The sequence below is a fragment of the Dipodomys spectabilis genome, unplaced genomic scaffold (genome assembly GCF_019054845.1).
Source record: "Dipodomys spectabilis isolate Male_0828 unplaced genomic scaffold, ASM1905484v1 ptg000241l, whole genome shotgun sequence".
Taxonomy (NCBI): domain Eukaryota; kingdom Metazoa; phylum Chordata; class Mammalia; order Rodentia; family Heteromyidae; genus Dipodomys; species Dipodomys spectabilis.
In genome coordinates, this window is record NW_024870918.1 from 6,891,471 (window position 1) to 6,911,881 (window position 20,411).

The 20,411-nt window shown below is 39.1% G+C and overlaps 1 protein-coding gene across 1 annotated transcript in view; it reads right to left on the reverse strand.

The window, feature by feature from the left end:
• Positions 1-12,616: 12,616 nt before the first annotated feature.
• Positions 12,617-20,411, reverse strand: part of Abhd17b (abhydrolase domain containing 17B, depalmitoylase) — a 37,781-nt gene continuing 29,986 nt past the window's right edge. The window contains exons 3-4 of the mRNA XM_042699400.1: positions 17,209-17,388; positions 12,617-14,166 (exon numbers count right to left, since the gene is read on the reverse strand). Of these exons, the coding sequence (XP_042555334.1) occupies positions 13,947-14,166; positions 17,209-17,388 (400 nt within the window). The 3' untranslated portion in view covers positions 12,617-13,946. The remainder of the gene's footprint in view (positions 14,167-17,208; positions 17,389-20,411) is intronic.

Here is a 20,411-nt window from a genome sequence, read left to right on the forward strand (position 1 = left end):
TCAATAAAGCAGTATGTTAGAATGCTACTAAAACAAACAAGATGGACATCAGTTGGAATCGTTGCTAGTGAGGAAGGCTGAGGAGGCCTCCTTATGTTGGTTTGTTCTCACAGGGGGTTTTCAGATGTCCTTGTGTCAGATGCTTGATGGGAGCAGCTGAAAATACAATGTTAATAATATGGAAATGCCATTATAATGAAGCAACGGACAGTTAGCTATCATCTTGGCAGGTGATTTGGTCCCAATTGGTTCATACAAGGTCTTGCTTTGCAGTTTTAGTCACATGACATTCTGTGGTTCAGCAATATGCATCTGTCTTTATATGGCATGCAGTTTTCTTTTTAAAATTCCCTATATCTGTCTATAGCCTGCTTCAGCATTAGCAAGCCCACAGCATTATATAGATGAAGTTTAAGGCCAAGGAAAACTTGTTTACTTATGCACGTGTGTATCACAGATGGAGACATTTTTTTGAGGAACAGCTAAAATCAAATTGCTTCTTCTTTTTCAAGGTTGGGTGAAATGAAGCCATCTGAGAGAAATATTGGAAATGCTCTGGAGTCAGAAGTAGAGTTTGTATTTGTTAGCTTGTGGATAGCTAAATAAACAGCAGTTGTCTAGAGAATTGCTTTAAAAAGATCATCCCTTATAAGTTACTTGGCTCAGGTGAATTCGTTGATTCCAGGCTTATGGAAAGGGACTCTTGCATAGCTAATGTATACTTAAATATATACTTAATGCATACTTAGTGTATACTTAAAATTACATTACTTGACATTGGCTTATACCTATAATCTCAGCTACTAGGGAGGTGCAGAAATTGGGAAGATTGTAGGCTAGTTCAGCCTAGGGAAAAGATTAGCAATATTCATCAACAAATAGGCTGAGTGTGGTGGCACATGCTTATAATCCAAACTATGTGGAAGGTATAGGTAAGAGAAATGTGATGCGAAGACAGTCCAGGTAATCAGAGGGATTTATACTAAAGATGATCTCAGCTCAAATAGGGGCTTTTCATTTCACCCTGCCTTGTTGATTTTTGTCTTCAGCCTTTCTAGTTCAACCCACAAAACTAGCAACACTAAGGAAGCGTATTCAGGGACACACAGTGTCACCAAGCAGGATAGAGTGGAGAACAAGGTAGTTTCGTGGGCAACCATCATTTGAAGGCCAGAGATGTTGGTTGCTTTGATGCTGCCTGTGATATATGATAGCATTCTCTATTAATACATCAATCTTGCATCCATATTATGTTTGTTATATATATTTATATAGACACTCCCATATATATATATATATATATATATATATATATATATATATATATATATATATATGACCTAAGTAAGAAGAGGACTTGCTTGAGTCAGTTCTATGGACTGAGTATTCTCTGCAAATCCACTAAACTGTCATGTTATCAAGAATGAAAACTCCCTTAAAACCATCTGAAACTAATGTATGGTCTCACTTTCCCACCCCTTTTGGCCAGTCCTGTGTCGCTTGAACTGAGGGCCTGGGCACTATCCCTGAGCTTCTTTTGCTCAAGGTTAACATTCTACCACTTGAGAGCCACAACGCCATTTCCAGTCTTTTCTGTTTATGTGGCACTGGGGAGTCAAACCCAGGGCTTCATGTACGCTAGGCAAGCACTCTACCACTAAGTCACATTCCCAGCCCCTGGTCCCACATTCTTTACACAGATCCACTTATATATCAGTAAAACCATATATATAAATATATATATATATATAAATTTTATTTTTTTGGGGGGTTAAGAAGTGAGTTGAGATAGTCTCACTTATGAAACCCAAACTAACCTGGAATTTGGGATCCTCCTGCCCCAGCCTCCCAAGTACTAGAATTACAGGTTTGTGATACCATGCCAGATTCCTCTATGTTTTTATATTCTCTAGAGTACTTCAAGTATTCTCTTGTATGGCTAATATTGCTATTGTTAGTTTCTTCTCAAATATAATAAAGAAACAAAACATAGTCATACCTTTTACTTATGAGGATTTTGATTTGAAACTTAAAATGATGAACAAAAATGACTGTCTTTTTTTTTTTTTAAATGGAAAGACCTGGAAAAAAAAGTTAAGGAAGAGATAAAGAGATAAAGTATAAGAGATAAAGGTTGCATGTTTCTCCTAATATGTGGAAGGTAGAAAAGTAAATACATTGGGTGGTATGCAAGTGTAGATGAATGTATTAACTGAAATATAATGGATTCAAGAGGGAAGCTCAAATAGTATAATTCCTTAGAAAGGCAAAGTCCAAGTTCAACTAAATAAACACCAGGAAATGAATACTTGAAAGGGGGGGGTTGGGGTCAAGGGAAGACAGGTAGAGAGAAGCGGGGAAATGCAGTCAAGAATTCAATGTAGGGGGCTGGGCAGGTGGCTCAGTGGTAGAGCACTTGCCTTGCATGCATGAGACCCTGGGTTCAACTCCTCAGCACCACATAAGCAAAAAGAAAAAAAGCCAGAAGTGGCGCTGTGGCTCAAGTGGTAGAGCGCTAGCCTTGAGTGGAAGAGCTGAGGGACAGTGCCCAGACCCAGAGTTCAGGCCCCATGACCGGCCCCCTCCACCCCTCCCCCCCAAAAAAGAATTCAATGTATATCCTACAGCATTAAGCAAAGTGAGGGAAGGGCTGGGGGAGAAGGTAGGAGGGATGACACTGATGAACATACAGTATTCATAAACCGCTTTGTGAAATGTCAACACCTTTGTATAACTACTTAACTATAGTAATAGTTACAAATGTAAAAGGCATGTAACAATTAAAAAAAAAAAGTCTTAAGCCAGATACCAGTGGTTCGCACCTGAAATGCTAGTTGATCATGAAGCTGAGATCTGGAAGCTCATGCTTTTAAAGCCAGCTGAGGCAGAAAATGCTACTAGATCCATTTTTAAAATACCCAGCCTAAAAGCTGAGCTGGAGGCATGGCTCAAGTAGTAGAGCATCAGCTGAACAATCAAGCCAAGTTAATTGGGAAGCCAGGCTTTAAGCTTTCTGGAACATTTTCTTCCTTTATTGTTAGCTCAATAGCCTCTTCTCCTGTAGCTTAACGTGCTCTTCTCCTGGGCAACACTAGCCCCATTTAATAAAGGCAGTAAATAAGGGCCCTCCACTCCCCGTTCATCATATTGAGATGGAACTCTTTTGGGGGAAGTTACCACCATCTAAGACCACAAGATCCCCTTCAAGTGACCTTCAAGTCTGGGTCACTGCAGATCCTTTACCTGCCACTTCAGCAGCAGACGTAACTCCTCGTTGGTCATGATGAAGCCTCTGGTCCACATGTCTGCACCAGAGTCTCCTCCTAACCTCGGAGGTCATATGGGTCACCTAATAGCTGGCACTTCATTGTGAGAAGGGGGGTCTCACTCGTCCCTTTCCTGGCAATAAACCTTTCCTCTGTTCTTTGTGTCTGGATGGCTGCATGGTTTTCTGGCAAAGTCTAACATTTATATTCGTTCCATCATCAGGGAGCTTTCAGTTACCAGGAGAAGGAAAGCCCTGCAGAAACTTCTAGCTTAGTAGATAAGAGGGCAGCAGATCGCTTCTTCAAGAGCAGCTCCATAGGGGCCTCGTCCGTGTTGTTTGGGGTGCTCTCTACACACACTGTAGCGACTCTGTTAACTTCCCTTCCAGCTGCTGAGCTGGAAGGTCTTACATAGTCCGCCCTCTCCTTCCTCATTTAGGTCTTCCCGGAGTGAGGGAAATCAATAAGTAAAGGTGTCATGTATGTAATAACATATATATTTCCTTCTTTTCATAACTATACATTCATTGCATAAGGGAGCTTCACTGTGGTATTTTCACGCATGCATATAAACTACTTGCATCCAGTTCTCTATTATCTTCTTCCTGCTTCAACTCCTTTTATCTTCTCTTAATCTTTATGGTTGGCTTATTTCTCTTAGAGAGAGCCTGCCTTTTCCAAAGCACGAAAATGAGTCAAATGTGACCAAAATAGGAATAGTGAAAAGATATGAAGAGCCCTGAGTCATCCACACATACTGCATCAAAACAGCTGGTTTCCATCACCATAATAAAAGTTACATACTCTTTATTCCTACTTAAAAGTTTTAAGTGTTTTCTTTGACTATATAGCACAGGTTTATCATCCTCCTGCCTCAGCCTCCCAAGTGTTAGGAATACAAGCACGTGTCCACATGACGCTGTTTTCAAGAAGAAGACAATGACAGTCACCTTGACCAGAGGGCTAGGAACCCTGGCAATCTATTTTGCTTTACAGAATAAATGCAATTAGGCTTAGATTCCCCCCAACTCTTTGGGGATTAACCATGAGGTCTTCTGCTTGCTAAACACACGTTCTACCATGAAGCTACACTACCAGCTCTAGAAATAATTTAATGAAGCCAATTTTCTGGGTAGGAATAAGAAACAGTAAGTTAGAGCAGAAGCAACAAATGCACAATAATAAATAGTAGCAGTCAACAGGGGAAACTCAAAAGCAAGTGCAGGATGTTGAAGACAAAGCATCCTGGATTCCAATAACACACGAGCAGATGTCATCCTCTACTGCTGGAGTGAAAGTACCACAAAGAAGCGAAGAATGAATTACTGGAGAAATAATGGAAGAAGCCAGGGTTGGTGGTTCATGCCTATAATCTATTTGGGAGGCTGTGGTAGAAGAGTGGTAAATAGGCCAGCCTGAGGCATATGGTGAGGCAAGAGAAGAAAAGAAGGGAGGAAGGAAGGAAGGAAGAAAGGAAAGGAGGAAGGGAGGGAGGGAAGAAGGGAGGAAGGGAGGGAGGGAGGAAGGGAGGGAGGAAGGAAAGGAAAGAATGAAAGACAGGAAGGAAGGAAGAAAACTAAAGAAAGGAAAGGAAAGGAAGGAAGGAAGGAAAGAAGGAAGGAAGAAAGGAATAAGAGAGAAAAGAAGGAAGGAAGGAAAAAAGAAAGGGAAGAAAGGAAGGAAAGAAAAGGAAAAGAACAAGAAGAAAGGAAAAAAGAAGGTAGGTAGGTACAAAGTTTCCCCAATTTATTAAGAAACGGTGATCTACACATCAGAAATCTCAATGAGGAGCTGGACGCTGATGGCTCATGCCTGTAATCCTAGCTAGTCAAGAGGTTAAGACCTGAGGATCACGGTTCAAAGACAGGCTGGTCAGAGAAGTCTGTGAGACTTATTTCCAATTAATCACCAGAAAACCAGTAGTACAGCTGTGGCTCAAGGTGGTAGAGTGCTAGCCTTGAGGGAAAAAGATCAGGAACCACATCCAGGCCCTGAGTTCAAGCCCCATGACTGACAAAAAAAAAAAAAAAATCTCAATGAAATGAATAAATGCAGATACTCAATCACACACAGTATAAATGTTGAAGATCAGAGACAAGGAGGAATCTTGTGAAAATCAAGTGAGGGTACTTACAAGGTTCACTTATAAGGGAACCTTAAGTACCACCTTAGTCCTCACCCAAAACAATGGAATCCAGAAAACACCAGAAAAAACATGTGATGTGCCCACATCATAAACCATGGAATATGGCACTCCATTTCCCATTGGTGACAAGATCTTTGACTTTGGGAAAGTCACTTCCCTCCTTTGGATTTGTTTCTACATCTATAAAACAAACAGATTAGGGCATTAAACTTAAGATTTATGATTTTATCTGGCTTTCTGCAATATCTATTCATGGGAAGTCACTCCTACCTCTAGCTTTTGTAGCAGAATGTATAAATACACCAAGAATATCACTATTTACATGACAGCTGCTGTCAGCTTATGATTTACAGAATTTTTTCATATATTAAGCTCCCTTAAAATGGATAACATTTATAGACTTACAGAAGCATTTATAACAACCACTGAAAAGTCAATTATCAACGAAGAGGCTCTGAATACAAGCCCTGGTTCTGTTCATATAAACTATCACATGTGAATAGGACTGCAAGATTTTTCAGGTTACATTCAGAAAGTACATCTCTGGTTAGGAAACAAATGTCCGGCGATGTGACTTACTGAAGGTCACAGGTCATACTCAAGGTCACAAGTCTTATTAGTGTCAGCTGTGTGAACAGAGCCCCAAAAGCTGAGCTGTAAGACCCAAAAGGATTGGAAGTTCAGAAGGCCTTCTCCCAACATAACCTTTCAGAAGTATGCAGAGTCTCTTGGAAAGGTCAATCAGTCCTAGTTTACCAGGAATTCAGATTTCTAGCCAGAGTGTGTGCTAATTTGACCCTAAACTGCTGGGGAACCTGGGGGCAGACTAAGGTTTTTGCAAACGGTAAGCTGTTTTACTGTTTATCTCTAGTTCCCTAAAGAAGTTTTCTACCACTTGTATATAAACCATACCTCGTGTAAATGACCGTAACCCCAGCCTTTGCTAACCTCTATAAACCCCCATCGATGGGGCCCCAGCATCCAACAGCAGAAATAGCTTCAGGTTCCCTGGTACCCCCAAACTTCACTTCTTCAGCTGGTCTACCATTATTGTACTGCCTCCCCCCACCCCAACGCTTTAACCATTTGCCACAACCTGGAAGGAAAACCCGGCTCTTATCACCAAGCAATTTTACATCTAGAAAATGCAAGGCAAGTTATAGTCTGAGGAATAAATAGGAGACATCTGAATGGAATATAAAAACTTAAAAGACTTGGTACATCGTGTTCCATGTTCCTATTTAAATCTGAAATTTCCCGTGATATAAATGACAGATGTCATCCAGCTTCTGCTTCTACTGCTAAGCTGACTGCTAATTCTAGAAGGCAGTATCTTCCACTGCTGGATACATTACCCATAAGGTTATTTTTCTTACATTGTACTCTGCCATTTCCTAGTTCTGCTCTGAGAGCCTAAAAGAATAAATTTTACAGTTACTCTCAAATATTTGAAGATAGCGATCTTCCTTCCTCTGAGCTAATCTTTGGGTTTCAGTTCATGGACTCTTGCCAATCTAGTAACTTGAGGATTTCCTGTGTCCTTCCATTGCACTGATATTAATATTTTTTTTTTTTTCATTTTGCTTATGTGGTGCTGAGGAATCGAACCCAGGGCCTCAGGCATGCAAGGCAAGCACTCTACCACTGAGCCACCTTCCCAGCCCCATGCACTGATATTAATATTGAATTCCCCACTTTGCAGACTGCCATTAATTCATCATAATGTGTTTTATAGCACCCTGATTAGTTTCCAAACAGTTGGTTTATGTTATTTTCAGTAAGCTAAAATTTCTACATGTTTTTCATCTATACTTTGGTACAAATAGGTCCTATTTCTATCAATAAAGGATAAAGACTAGGTTCCTGAGCCCATCTATGATTCCCTAATTGGCTTGCATCAGCCTGATGTATGTATATATGTATGTATGTATATTCTTACGCTTGTATGGTGGTAGTACTGGGCATTGAACTCAGAGCCTCACAATCTTTCTTGGCTTTTTGGCTCAAGGTTGGAGCTCTACCACTTACCTCACACCTCCACTTTTGGCTTTTTTGGGGGTTAATTGCAGTTTTGTGGATTTGTCTGCCTAGGCTGGCTTCAAACCATCATTCTGCTAGCTCTCAGCCTTTTGAATAGCTAGGATCATAGGTGTGAGCCACTGAATCCTTTCCCTATGACTTCTGGCTAGCTTCTTACATTTCAAATGTACTTTTTCCTTCAAGGTTTTCATACACTTTCTTCTCAGTCAATATTTCTAGATAGTCACTTCTTAGATACACTTTAAAGCTCAATTCAAATACCACTTTTTTTTTCTCTCTCTTTGCCAGTCTGCAGCTTGAATTCAGGGCCTGGGCACTGTCCTTAAGCATCAATGTGCTCAAGGCTAGCACTCTACCACTGGAGCCATAGTGCTACTTCCAACTTTTTCTGTGGTACTGAGGACTTGAATCCAGGGATTCATGCATGCTAGGCAACCACTCTACCACGAAGCCTCATTCCCAGCCCATCTAATACCACTTTTTCATGGAATTCCTCCTTACTCTGCCCCTCCTCCTATTTTTACCTCCCAAGAAACTTTTACATGTTATATGCTAAGTGCTGGTGGCTCATGCCTGTATCCCTAGCTACAGTGCAGACTGAGATCTGAAGATTGATATGTGAAGCCAGTCTGGACAGAAAAATCCATGAGTCTCTGATCTCCATTTATGGAGCAAAATCCCAGAAGGGGAAGTATAGCTTCAGTGGTAGAGCTTTGAGCCAAGTGAGGGCCTGAGGCCCCTGAGTTCATACCCCGCACAGACAGAGACAGACACACATGCAATTTCTCCAAAATAAATGAGAATAAAATAAAGAATAAAGAATAAAAATAAAATAAAGAATAAAACACTGTAGGGAAAGCAGCTATACTCAATGAGCCTGAGAGAGAACAACAATAGGTTACTGAAAAAAAAGAAATTTGAACTATTTTAAATTTAAAATATTTAATACTTGAAACCAAATTAGTAGTAGGAAAGAAAGAACAAAAATCAGTTTGGAGATAAATGAAAATTTCACAACCCACACAAGGTCTTTGATATGTAGTCCATGCTGGTCTCAGCTTCTGATCCTCCTGTCTTAGCTGTCCACGTGCTGAGATTACAGGTATTGGACACTTAGCTGGAGGTTTGTTGTTGTCATTGTTGTTTTGTGACAAGATAAATTTGACAAACCTACAGCTTGATTAAAGAAAACAGGGGACCCAAATGAATAAAAATCAGATTTTACAACCAGTATCACAGAAACACAGGGACTATCATGAAAAAAATACATGCTAACAAACTGAAAACCTAGGAAAAAAATGGACCAAACTTCCAGACACATATGACCTACCAAAACTGAATCATGAGAACCAAACACTCTAGGATAATATGTCATGAGATTGAAAATTATTAAAATTCTTCCAAAGAAGAAAATACCAGGATCAGATGGCTTCACTGCTGAATTTTCTCAAAATTATGACAATTCTGAATTTTAGCAAAATAATTGTTCTCAAACTACCGCACAGAACTGAAAGGGAGGGAAGCCTTTTCGAACGCATCAGGCCAACATTACCCTTGTATCCAACTAGACAAAAATACAACACAAAAAGAAACCTATCGACTGATATTGCTGATGAATACACGTGCAAAAATTCTCCAAGTGACTAGTCAATCAACCACGGATTGTGCACACACAAACACCAAGTCTTGTGAGAAGGCAGAAAGTTGTATCTACCAGCCAGAGAGGACCCAGAAGCCAAACCTGGGATCTTGAGCTTCTAGCCTCTCAAACTCCAAAATAAATTTCTGTTGTTTAACAGAAATGATAATTGAGAAAACTTAGCAATGAGACAAACAAAAACCTAGCAAATCAATCCCACAGTACCTCAAATAAAAGTCACGAGTGCATAAAAAAGATCATTTATAATTGAAAATGAGCAAATTAGTAACTTAAACATATTACACAATGACCAATGGTCATATTGGTAGTCAGGAAAAAAACTTAGATAAAATGCAGCATCATTTCATGATAATCACCATGAACAAATCAGGTATAGAAAGACTGTACTCCAATGTAACAAAGGCTCTATTTAACAAACCCACAGCCAACATTATATTGAATGGGGAAAAGCTGAAAGAACTTCATCTAATATCAGTAACAAGAAAAAGATGTCTATTTTTATAGCTCTTTCAAGGGCCATAAAAATTTTAGCCAAAGTAGGCAAGAGCAAGAAATAAGGGCATACAAACAGGAAAAGACGAAACCAATTATTCTTATACAAAGAAGGTAAGTAATTATCACCAAAAGATTAGAATTGAGGGCTAGGAATATGGCTTAGTGGTAGAGTGTTTGTCTAGCACTCTAGATTTGCTCCCTCAGCATCATATAAACAGAAAAAGTATCATCTAAACAGAAGTAGTGCTGTGTCTCAAATGGTAGAGTGCTATCCTTGAGCAAAAGAAGCTCAGGGACAGTGCCCAGACTGAGTTCAAGCCCCAGGACTGACAAAAAAAAAAAAAAAGAAAAAAAAAGATTAGCATTGATAAATGTAGTAAAGTAGCAGGATAAAAGAATTAGTCAGTAACTTCTATAAACCAATAATTCCAGGGCAAGAAATTATAAAAGCAATCCCATTCACAATAGATTAATAAAAACCCTTAATACTAAAAAAAGATAAAGGAAATAAACTTCACTAAGAAGTAAACGACTTCAATAATTACAACTATTAAAAAAACTAATGAAAAACATAAAGACTGGTCAAAAACACAAAAATGGAAATATCTACCATATTCATGGACTAGAAGAGTCAATGTTAAAATGTCTATACTACTCAAAGTGATCTATATATTTAATGCAATCCCCATTAAACATGCCAATGATACTCTTCACAAAAAAGAAATAACAATCACAAAGTTTATATGAAAGCACCAAAGATCCCAAATACCCAAAGCAATCTTGAGGAAAATAACAATTCTTGAGGTAATCAAAGATCTGATTTTGCAGGGCACTGGTGGCTCATGCCTGTAATCCTAGCTACTCAGGAGGCTGAGATCTGAGGATCAGGATCGTGGTTCAAAGCAGGAAAGTTGGTGAAATTGTTATTTCCAATTAACCACCAGAGAACCTGAAGTGGCGCTGTGGCTCAAGTGGTAGAGTGCTAGCCTTTAGATGAAGAGCTGAGGGACAGCTCCCAGGCCCAGAGTTCAAGAGATTACAGAGCCTTAGGTTGAACAGCATGGTATTGGCATGAGCAAAGAGCAGAAAGGTCCAATAAATTAACTTTACCCATCTATAGCAAAATGACTCTCAAACAAGGTGCCAAAAGCACCCACTGGAGACGGAATACACTAAGTGATGGGGAAACTGGATGTCAACATGTATCAGACATGACTCCACCTTGTGAAGGAAGGAAGGAAGAAAAGAAAGGAGGAGGGAGGGAAGGAGGGAGGAAGGGAGGGAGGGAGGGAGGGCTGGTTAGCCAGTCCACTTACCTGCTCACCCTGTGCCGGTGGCTTACGCCTGTAACCCTAGCTATTCAGGAGGCTAAGATCTGAGACACTTGGTTGAAAGCTAGACAGGGAAGGAAAGTCCATGAAACTCTTGTGTCCGATTAACCAGCAAAAAGCCAGAAGTGGAGCTGTGGCTCAAGTGGTAAAATCCTGGCCTTGAGCAAAAAAACTCAGGGGCAGAGTCTAATACCTCAGCTCACGTCCCAGGACCAGCAACAAGAAAATAACAGCAACAACAAAGATTGAAACTACTAGAAGAAAACATAGAAAGAAAAACACAAGAAACACTTCCAAATATTAGTAGAGAGTGATTTTTCTGGATAGGACCCTGCAAAGCATAGGAAACAAAAGCCAGAGTTGAGAAATAAAAGACATCAATATAAAGTCGCAGTACATCAAAGATCACCAAGTAAAGAGAAAACCTACAGAATAGAGAAAATGTTTGCCACATATTCATCTGACAGTTTAGTATCCAGAAAGAATGTGAAATGAAGAACTACAACGACAACAAACAAGTGATCCCATTAGGACTGGACAAATGACTTGAACAGACGCTTCTCAAAAAGAAACACAAATAGCCAACAAGTAGGAAAAGATGCTCAGTATCACTTACCCCCGGAGACATTCAAATCAAAACCACAGTGAACTCGTAAGTACAAGCTGAAGGATCTCAAATTTGAGTCTCATACCGTGAGACTATTGCAAAAATAAACCAACCCCATTATCCTTCTTCTGGTTCTTGGGATTAAACTCAAGCAGTCTACCACTTGACCCACGCCTCCAGTTCTTTCTAGTTTGACGACTAGGGTCTCACTGCTAACTTTGGCTGGTGGTAAGTAAGCCTGTCCAGTACCTAGGAACACAGCCATGCGCCACATGTGCTGCTTTGTTTTGGGGAAGTTGCTTATAAAGGTTCCAGCAGGGGAGTGCAGCTATGCCTACACCTATGCCCTGGACATACCAATGGTCCTTCTCCATCAAGGAAGTCATTCTCTCTTACTAAGAGCTAAGCTTTGGGGAAAGACTTGGAAGGGTAGAGCAGAAAGACCACCCCCACTTAGCCAGTCTGATCAGCTGAATCAACCCTTCCAATGGATGGGTGACAGATGTTATTTCCTGTTGCCCTTGCATTTCCATCTTGTTGTATAGACAGGGTCTTGCTAACTTTGGCCTGGGCTGACTTGAACCTTGATTCTCCTTCTCTGCTTCCAAGTAACTGGGATTGACAGGTGTACAGATACCACACCCAGTCCCAAGAAATCCCTATGTGTTGATGGTGAATGAAATCCCGCCACTTCCAGTAAAATGGATGGAACTGGAGGACATTGTGTTAAGTGAAATGAGCGAGGCACATAGAGACAAGCACGGCGTGCTCCCTGCCTGTCCTTTGTGCAGCTAGAAAAGTTGACTTCAAAGTGGAAAAGGAAGTGAGAAACTGGGATGGGTATGTATGGGGGGGTGTGTGGGGTAAGGAGGGTAGACACGGGACTCGATCAGAACATGCTATGTGCACGTATGGAAAACCACACTAAACACCATTAATATTAATACAAATGTCTAATTATTTTTAAATGCAGAAAACTTGAGCAATATGTCCTGTAACGGGTATGATCATTTTCTTTTCGTCCTTTTAGTGTGGAGGTGAGGATCATGGAAGAAGGCAAACAAGCACAACTGAGTGGTACATTAGTTGTTTTACTGTTAATTTGACACATCTGAACCAAAGCATTCACAATACTTGATATACTTTGAAGAGAATCATATAGTCTTAGACATAACCACAGAACAAGCAGAACAATTAAAACTACATAAGGCCTTAAAATATATCCACAGTGTGTATTATGTCAATATTCATTCATTACAAATTAAGACTACATACCGTTTATTTTTTATTTTCTTTCATTGTTTTATTCAGGCAGGATTCATTCAAGGAAAGGCAACTTAGTTTGTTTTTGTGTGTGAGCTTTATTTTACTTTATTTTTACTATACTGGTTTATATAAAAACTTATATGTATTAAATGTTTTCTTATCTCCAATATTCAGGAGTAAATCCATGAAATTCTCATAGTACTCCAAATGAATAAGTCCTATTTTCAAAAATTGCCAAAGTGAAAAGGGACCAAATAGCCAGTCTATTTGTGGTCTTGAAGAATAACTAATGGATTTTCACATTTTCATATAATGAAGAGCACTACAATTCTATGAGATCAGTCAAAATTGAAGACAATTTTGCATACAAAATCATTGCTGAAGCCCTAGATGTCTTTTAAATAACTAACCCAACTTTTAAGTGGTTGCCTCACAGTACCAAACTAGTTAAAATTCAGTGCCGTCATGACTTTTCATTTACAAGACAACTCATTTGTAAGTTAACAGATGGCATAAAAATTAAGACTTACTTCATTTTTTCTTTGAAGAATAAATGTATAGTAACCAGAAAATACAGAAAAGTCAATGTATTTTACAATAAAATAAACCACGTAAGCCTCTAACCCTGTACAACAGGGTTTGGGTCAACTCTAGTTACCTTTCGTGTTGTCATTGTTTTTTCTTTGTTTTTATACAGTTTATTCTGAGTACTTGAACTGCTTTAGATATATAGTTGTTTGAAAGAATATTACATTTGTATACCAGGATAAAGTTTAGTACATTGAGATGTTTTAAAAATACTTATAAACTTGTTTCTGATATGCAAAAGCATTTGGCAATACTTTTACAGCATTTGATTTTATAGAATTAAAATTTCATACAGTACTCATCTTGATGTTTAAAAAAAATGACAGAAAATATATAAATTACACAGCCTGACTGCATGATACTGTTAGTTCCCGTTTCTAGTTCTGGTAATTAAAACCTTCATTAAGTCTGTTAACAAATCATTACCTGTACATGGATGAAGGCAACTGACATGATTTGCAAACAAAACCTTCAGGTTTTTTGTTATTTACCAAGAAGTGCAGTTCAGCAAGACAAGAAAACCCAGGAGGTCAATTTACAGAGCATCCTACAAATTTACCAGTTCCTGTGACACAAACTGTTTCAACCTTTCAAGGTACTGTCCGTAAAGCTCCACATCATTGTGTCCTGCTCCTTCAACCCACAGAGGCTCCACAGGTCTTTGGCAACGCTCAAACAATGCGAGGCCGTGTGAAAAGTCAATGACTTCATCCTCAGTCCCATGAATTATTAATACTGGAGAGGTTATCTTAGAAATCTTGTCAATACTGTATGGAAAAAGAAAGGGGAGTGGAAAAAGAAGCAATTAACTATGTACAAAGAAACTTTCTTGGTGCATGTGTGCTGTAACAGAAATACCAGAACTGTATGAATCAGGTCAGAAGGGAGGCATAACTCAGATTTGAGTTCAAAAGTTGCCTTTACATGTTGTTTTAGGATGACCTGAGGACTTTATCTACAAACACTTCTGACTTAATAGTCACTCAGGGATACTATCACTGACTTGTTTTTGTTTTTGTTTTAAAAAGGTCAGAGAAGCTTAGTTTTCAATAGGAAACAGAAACGTATTTCAAGGATGCATTTACCACTTTCTGCATTTATATTTTCCTGTGTAATCTCTTACTAAAATTACAGAAAAATGTCTTGGTTTTGTTCTGGTTTGAAGGCATACACCAAAAGGGAGAATGTTCTGAAGCTAGAAAGAGATAACTGGCTTAGAAGATAAATATGAAAAATATAATCTAACACAGAGAAAAGGTGAAGGAGGAACCCAATTTATAACACAGAATACTCCAGAAGGCTAGGGTACTTTCACAGACAAGACAGGTGGCTAAAATACACTTTTGTTCAAAAATCTGTTTAAAATATAGTTAGACCCTTTTCCCAGTCTCTTCTACCTCCTGAAGCTCCTGGGTCACTCTGACTTGCTTTTTCTCCAAGGCAGGTGGGCCTGCAGATTCAGGACTTCCAGTGTTTATAGCATCATAGAATACGTATCCATACATACGTGTGTGTGTGTGTGTGTGTGTGTGTGTGTGTGTGTGTGTGTGTGTGTGTGTGTGTGTGTGTGTGTGTGTGTGTGTGTGTGTGTGTGTGTGTGTGTGTGTGTGTGTGTGTGTGTGTATAGAGAGGCCGCTGTCATCCCTACTTGCCTCCTAAGAATGCTAGTAGGTAGGCCTTCATCAACCAGAGGTTTAGAAAGCCTTTCTTTAGATACTACATCAAATCAACTCTTTAGTTCTCCACTCTTACACGTGAGCCGATAGCCAGGAATAATATTAGACATCAGAAGAAAGCTCTTGAAATATAAGATACAGATAAAAACCAACAGAATTTTTAAAAGGCAACTTGAAGGAGAAAGAAGTTCTGTAGAGAAGAAACATTGTATCACTTGTAAAATTTCTGAGAGAATAAGAATTCTCATAAAATGAGAATGGAATCTTACAAAGGAAGAAAATAACCAGTGAAAAAACTCAGGCTGTATCTGTAAGGAGAGTATACTATTTGAACTATTTGCTGTACACAAGCTGTTTAACAGTGGAGGAATTTAAACTTAAAACAAAAAACAAATCCACAATCACCAGTGATTCATGCCTATAATCCTAGTTACTCATGAGTACGAGACCTTTGAGAATGCAATTTGAAGTCAGCCTGAGCAGAGAGTCTGCAAGACACCATCTCCAATTGATCAGCAAAAATGTCAAAATGGCAACGTGGCTCAAGTGGTAGAGTGAGTACCAGATATAAGTCAAGTCAAGCCCAGGCACCAGAACAGAAACAGCGACAAAAACAAACAAAATTCCCCCCACAAAAATCCTGTATGATCTTTTCCAGTTTATGCTGGCCTTTCTATTGGTATACCAGACATAAAACAGCATTATCTCACGTAACATCCTATATGAATTCTTACCATTCAGCTAAAGAGAAATGGTACAACTCAAAATAAAAATCTCCAGTGGTAGGGCTGGGAAGGTGGCTCAGTGGTAGAGCGCTTGCCTTGCATGCCTGAGGCCCTGGGTTCGATTCCTCAGCACCACATAAGCAAAAAGAAAAAAGCCGGAAGTGGCGCTGTGGCTCAAGTGGTAGAGTGCTAGCATTGAGCTGAAGAGCTGAGGGACAGCGCCCAGGCCCAGAGTTCCGGCCCCATGACCGGACCCAAAAAAAAAAAAAAAAAAAAAAAAAAAAAATCACCAATGGTAGAATGCTTACTACACATGTACAAAGCCCAGTTTGATCCCAGAAAAAAAGAACAAAGCATTTTCTAACCCTTTAATTAAAAATCCCCATAGTCAACCGTACTGATCAAAACCACTGCTCTCCGGAGCCTCCCTGTTAATGTGACCCCTTTTAGCTAATCGTGACAAAATTTGTTTTTAAAATAACTTTTGCTAGTCTAAAAACACCAAACGATAACTTGGCTTTTGGCTTGCTATTCACACAAAAATCTTCTGTACTGCTGCCAACTGAAGAAAAAGAAGACTGGAATTTGCCAGCTTCTTCTTGTTTTTCTCTGAGAGAAAAAATAGGCCATCAAGTTTTTTTTTTTTTTTTTTGCCTTGTTGGTCATGGGGCTTGAACTCAGGGCCTGGGTGCTGTCCCTGAGTTCTCACTCAAGACTAACATATTACCACTTTGAGGCACAGTGCCATTTCCGGTTTTCTGGTGGTTAATTGGAGATACCTTTCCTGCATAGGCTGGCTTTGAACCGTGATGCTCAGAGTTCAGCCTCCTGAGTAGAATTATAGGCGCGAGTAACCAGTGCTCAGCTTAGGCAACAATAAAGAGCTTCTTGAGAAAAAACATGAAGTAGCTGTCCTTCTTTCAAATCTGCCTTATAATGTTTATTTCAGATTTTGTGATAATACTTTAGCTCATTTAAGATTCACCATTTTGCAATTTACTTTTTTTTTGAGGGGGAGGTAAACTAGGTATCATTATAGCTAGGTATCTTCCACTCATTTCCCCCTCTCATTTCTCCTTTCCTCTAGTGTTACTTACCTTATTGAATATCATCTTCTTTTAGCTGCTCAAGATACAAACATGGGATTCTCATTTAAACTGCTCTCTTTACATTTCCTAATACTAGTCTTCAATGCCAGGGACTGTGCCTGGAGCTCATGTCGATCACTATAGCTCAAACACTTCAGGCTCCTTACTGTGGTCACTTGCCAAAACCCTCTTTAAATTCATTTTTTTCACAATAAGATATCTAACACAGATCATGGCCACATGGTGTCTGAATGCCTGGAGAAAATTCCCTACAAGTTTCTTGTGAGGAATTTCAAACTATTTTGAGTACCGTTACTTACTTTGGGAATGCATCAAAACAGTAAGTCTTCTTGGTATCAGGAAAAGCAACTCGCATTCCCGAGGTTAAAGGAGAATGAAGAATAACAGCAGCACTCTCATACCGAGCAGCAAGATCCACAGAGGGCACTGTGCCTATGCTCTGGCCGTATATAATCACATTTTCAGGACGGATGCCATATCTACAAGATTCAGAAATTTAAAAAACAAGTTGAACTGTAAAGATGGTCCATCATTCATTTAAAATTTAAATTTGTAGTGCTGCAAAAAGCTCTGGATTTTCAGCTAATTTCACCTGTTTGCTTTAGCTTTGAGAAAAGTAGCTGCTAAGCTAAATATAAATGTCTTTCAAATTTTTGATCTTTTGGAAAAAATATTAAGTAGTTTATTATATTCCAGTATTCCAACTTAGCATATATTGTTGACACTGGGGGGTATATGACATTATATTTCAATGGACTGATGATTAATGTACATTTATTGCTGGTGTTTACCTTCCATTCAATGTAACAAGTTTGTTATTTCTTTAGGTATCAAGAATGGCTCAGTTTCCTTTTTGTTTTTTTTACCTTTGTTGGCACTGGAGCCCAAACTCAAGGTCATGCTCTTTTCACATTTTTCTCTGATGGCTGGTGCTCTACTACTAAAGCCATACTACCAATTTTTTCCTGGTTACGTGGAGGGTAAGAGTCTTAAGGCTTAAGGCTTTGAGTTAGCTACAAATCCAGATATTTGGATCTCAGCTTGCTGTGGTGTGAAACATTGGTGCCTGACTTCCATTTTGTTTCCTAAAATGCTGCATATAGTTATGGTATGGCAAGAAGAATGATGTGTTATTTTAGTCACAATCAGGATCATAAATTGCATTTATCTTGAAATTTGCCATACTTGTAAAATAATGAGTCAATGTTTGAAAAGATGAACAGATAAGCTAGACTTCTAAACATTACACACAGTTAAACTATGAATGCTACAAAATCTTGAGTTTTGCCTTTTCCCTTTAACAATACTACACATATTTAAATAAGTGAACTCACAGATGTTAAGTATTTATTGGTTACCTACTATGTTCTAGGAACTGATATTTGTCTACAGTGTAATTATGCCAAATGCAAATAACGTAACATCTAAATGTTGGTGTAAGAATTATAATGATTTTAAAAATGCCTCTCCATTTAAAAAGGAAACAGTAGTCACTTATGGTAGCTAGGATAATTACACAGGAGCTTCTAATCTTTCAGAATTATATGAGAGCTTCCTGAGAATTTTAATATTCATCAGGTTGGAGAGGGCAAACTCTTCATGCGTTCAAGACTAATTGCATTAATGACCCAGGTAGTTTAATCAAGTTTTCCAAAATATTTATGGCACAAACAAGAGGCAGAGTTCCATCTACTATTAATTATAACACTACTAAACTCAGGAAAGTTTTTATCTTCATTGTACATCTATCTGTACATACTTCACAGAAATGAAGAAGCTAGGCCAGGCATGGTGGCATATGCCTGTAATCCCAGCTACTCAGGGGGTAGAGTAAGGATGATTGTGGTTTGAGGCCAGATCCTGCAAAAAGCTACTGATATCCTATCTCAAAAACAAGGCAGGGGGCGGGGAGGTGGGGGGTGGTTGGGGAGAGAGCTGGGAATGTGGCTTAGTGGTAGAGTGCTTGCTTAGCATGCATGATGCCCTGGGTTTGATTCCTTAGTACCACATAAACAGAAAATGCCAGAAATGGCACTGTGGCTCAAGTGGTAGAGTGCTAGCTTTGAGCAAATGAAGCTCAGGGACAGTGCCCAGGCCCCAAGTTCAAGCCCCAGAACTGGCAAAAACACAAAACAAAACAAACCAAGTTAGGAATAGTGGCTCACACCTATAATCCCTAGTTCGAGGCAGCCTGGGCAAAAGCCAGATGTTAGCTAAAAGATAAGCTAAGAGCAAAAAGGACTGGAGGATTGGATCGAGTGGTAAAAAGCTTGCCAAGCTAACACGAAACCCTGAATTCAATCTCAGAACTGTAAAAATAAAACAAACAAAAAAAGCCCAAAGCAGCAGCAGCAGCAGCAGCTGGGGAGAGCACACATCTGCAGCATCTGTACACCTCTTAGGCCTGCACTGCTGCTCCCAGCTGGATTAATGATGGCGATTATGGTTATGGGCTAAAGGGCTAGGCTCTGGAGTAGAAGGGACAGCTGCTAACCATTCGCCAGTGAACTCTATGCAGTAACTATTTCTGAATAGTATGAGATAAAAAGAACTTTAGAGATCATCAAATCTAGTCAAGCTGCTTAATGAGCACATGTTGAAACTCATAAGTTAATGGTAGAACTATAATTAGAACTTAGATACAATGACTCCAAGTCCAGTGCTCTTTTCGTGACAGCACACAGCTAACGGATGTGGGGGAAGGTTTCACAGAGTGTTACTTTCTGTGGGTTCACCAAGAGATTAAAAAACAAACAAACAAAACAAAAAAACAAAACTGGGGTAATTAAAGAAACGGAGTATCATTCAAATAATAATTCTTTCTTGACTAGTGCCCTACCACTTGAGCCACAGCTCCACTTTTGACTTTTGGGCAGTTCATCGAAGATAATCGTTTCACACTTTCCTGCCTGGGCTAGCTTCAAACCGGCATCCTCAGATCCCAGCCTCCTAAGTAGTAAGGACTGCAGGTGTGAGCCACTGGTGCATGGCTCAAGTAATTCTTTAAGTTCATCTTTTATTTCCCTCTTCTGGTAGTTAAGCCTTGTTATTTGCATCTGGTAAAAGAAATATAAGGCATATATTCTAATTATATACAACTCATCGGAGGATAAAATTCTAGAGCTGGAAGAGATCTTGGAGATCATTGAACCTTTTCATTAAACAAATAAGGAAAACATGCTCAGGAAAGTTAACTAAACCTCCAAAGCCTGCTTAGATACTAAGTCTCTCAACTGTCTTTAAGGCTCAAAAACAGAGAAAATATGAAAGCACTAAATTAGTAAGTGGGATTATTTAAGAATGTATTCTGTCATTCTTCCTCATTTGGTGGCCCTACCAACTGTGTTAAAAAATACCTCGAACACTGAATATTCATTTTGTTTCAACAGAAATGCTTTTATGTGCTTTCTCTTAGCACCTTGAAGTCTACATTTTTCACTGAAGTTATACTAAAGTTATGATGTCAATATTTTAAAATATTACAATTAGTTTCTGACAGCTA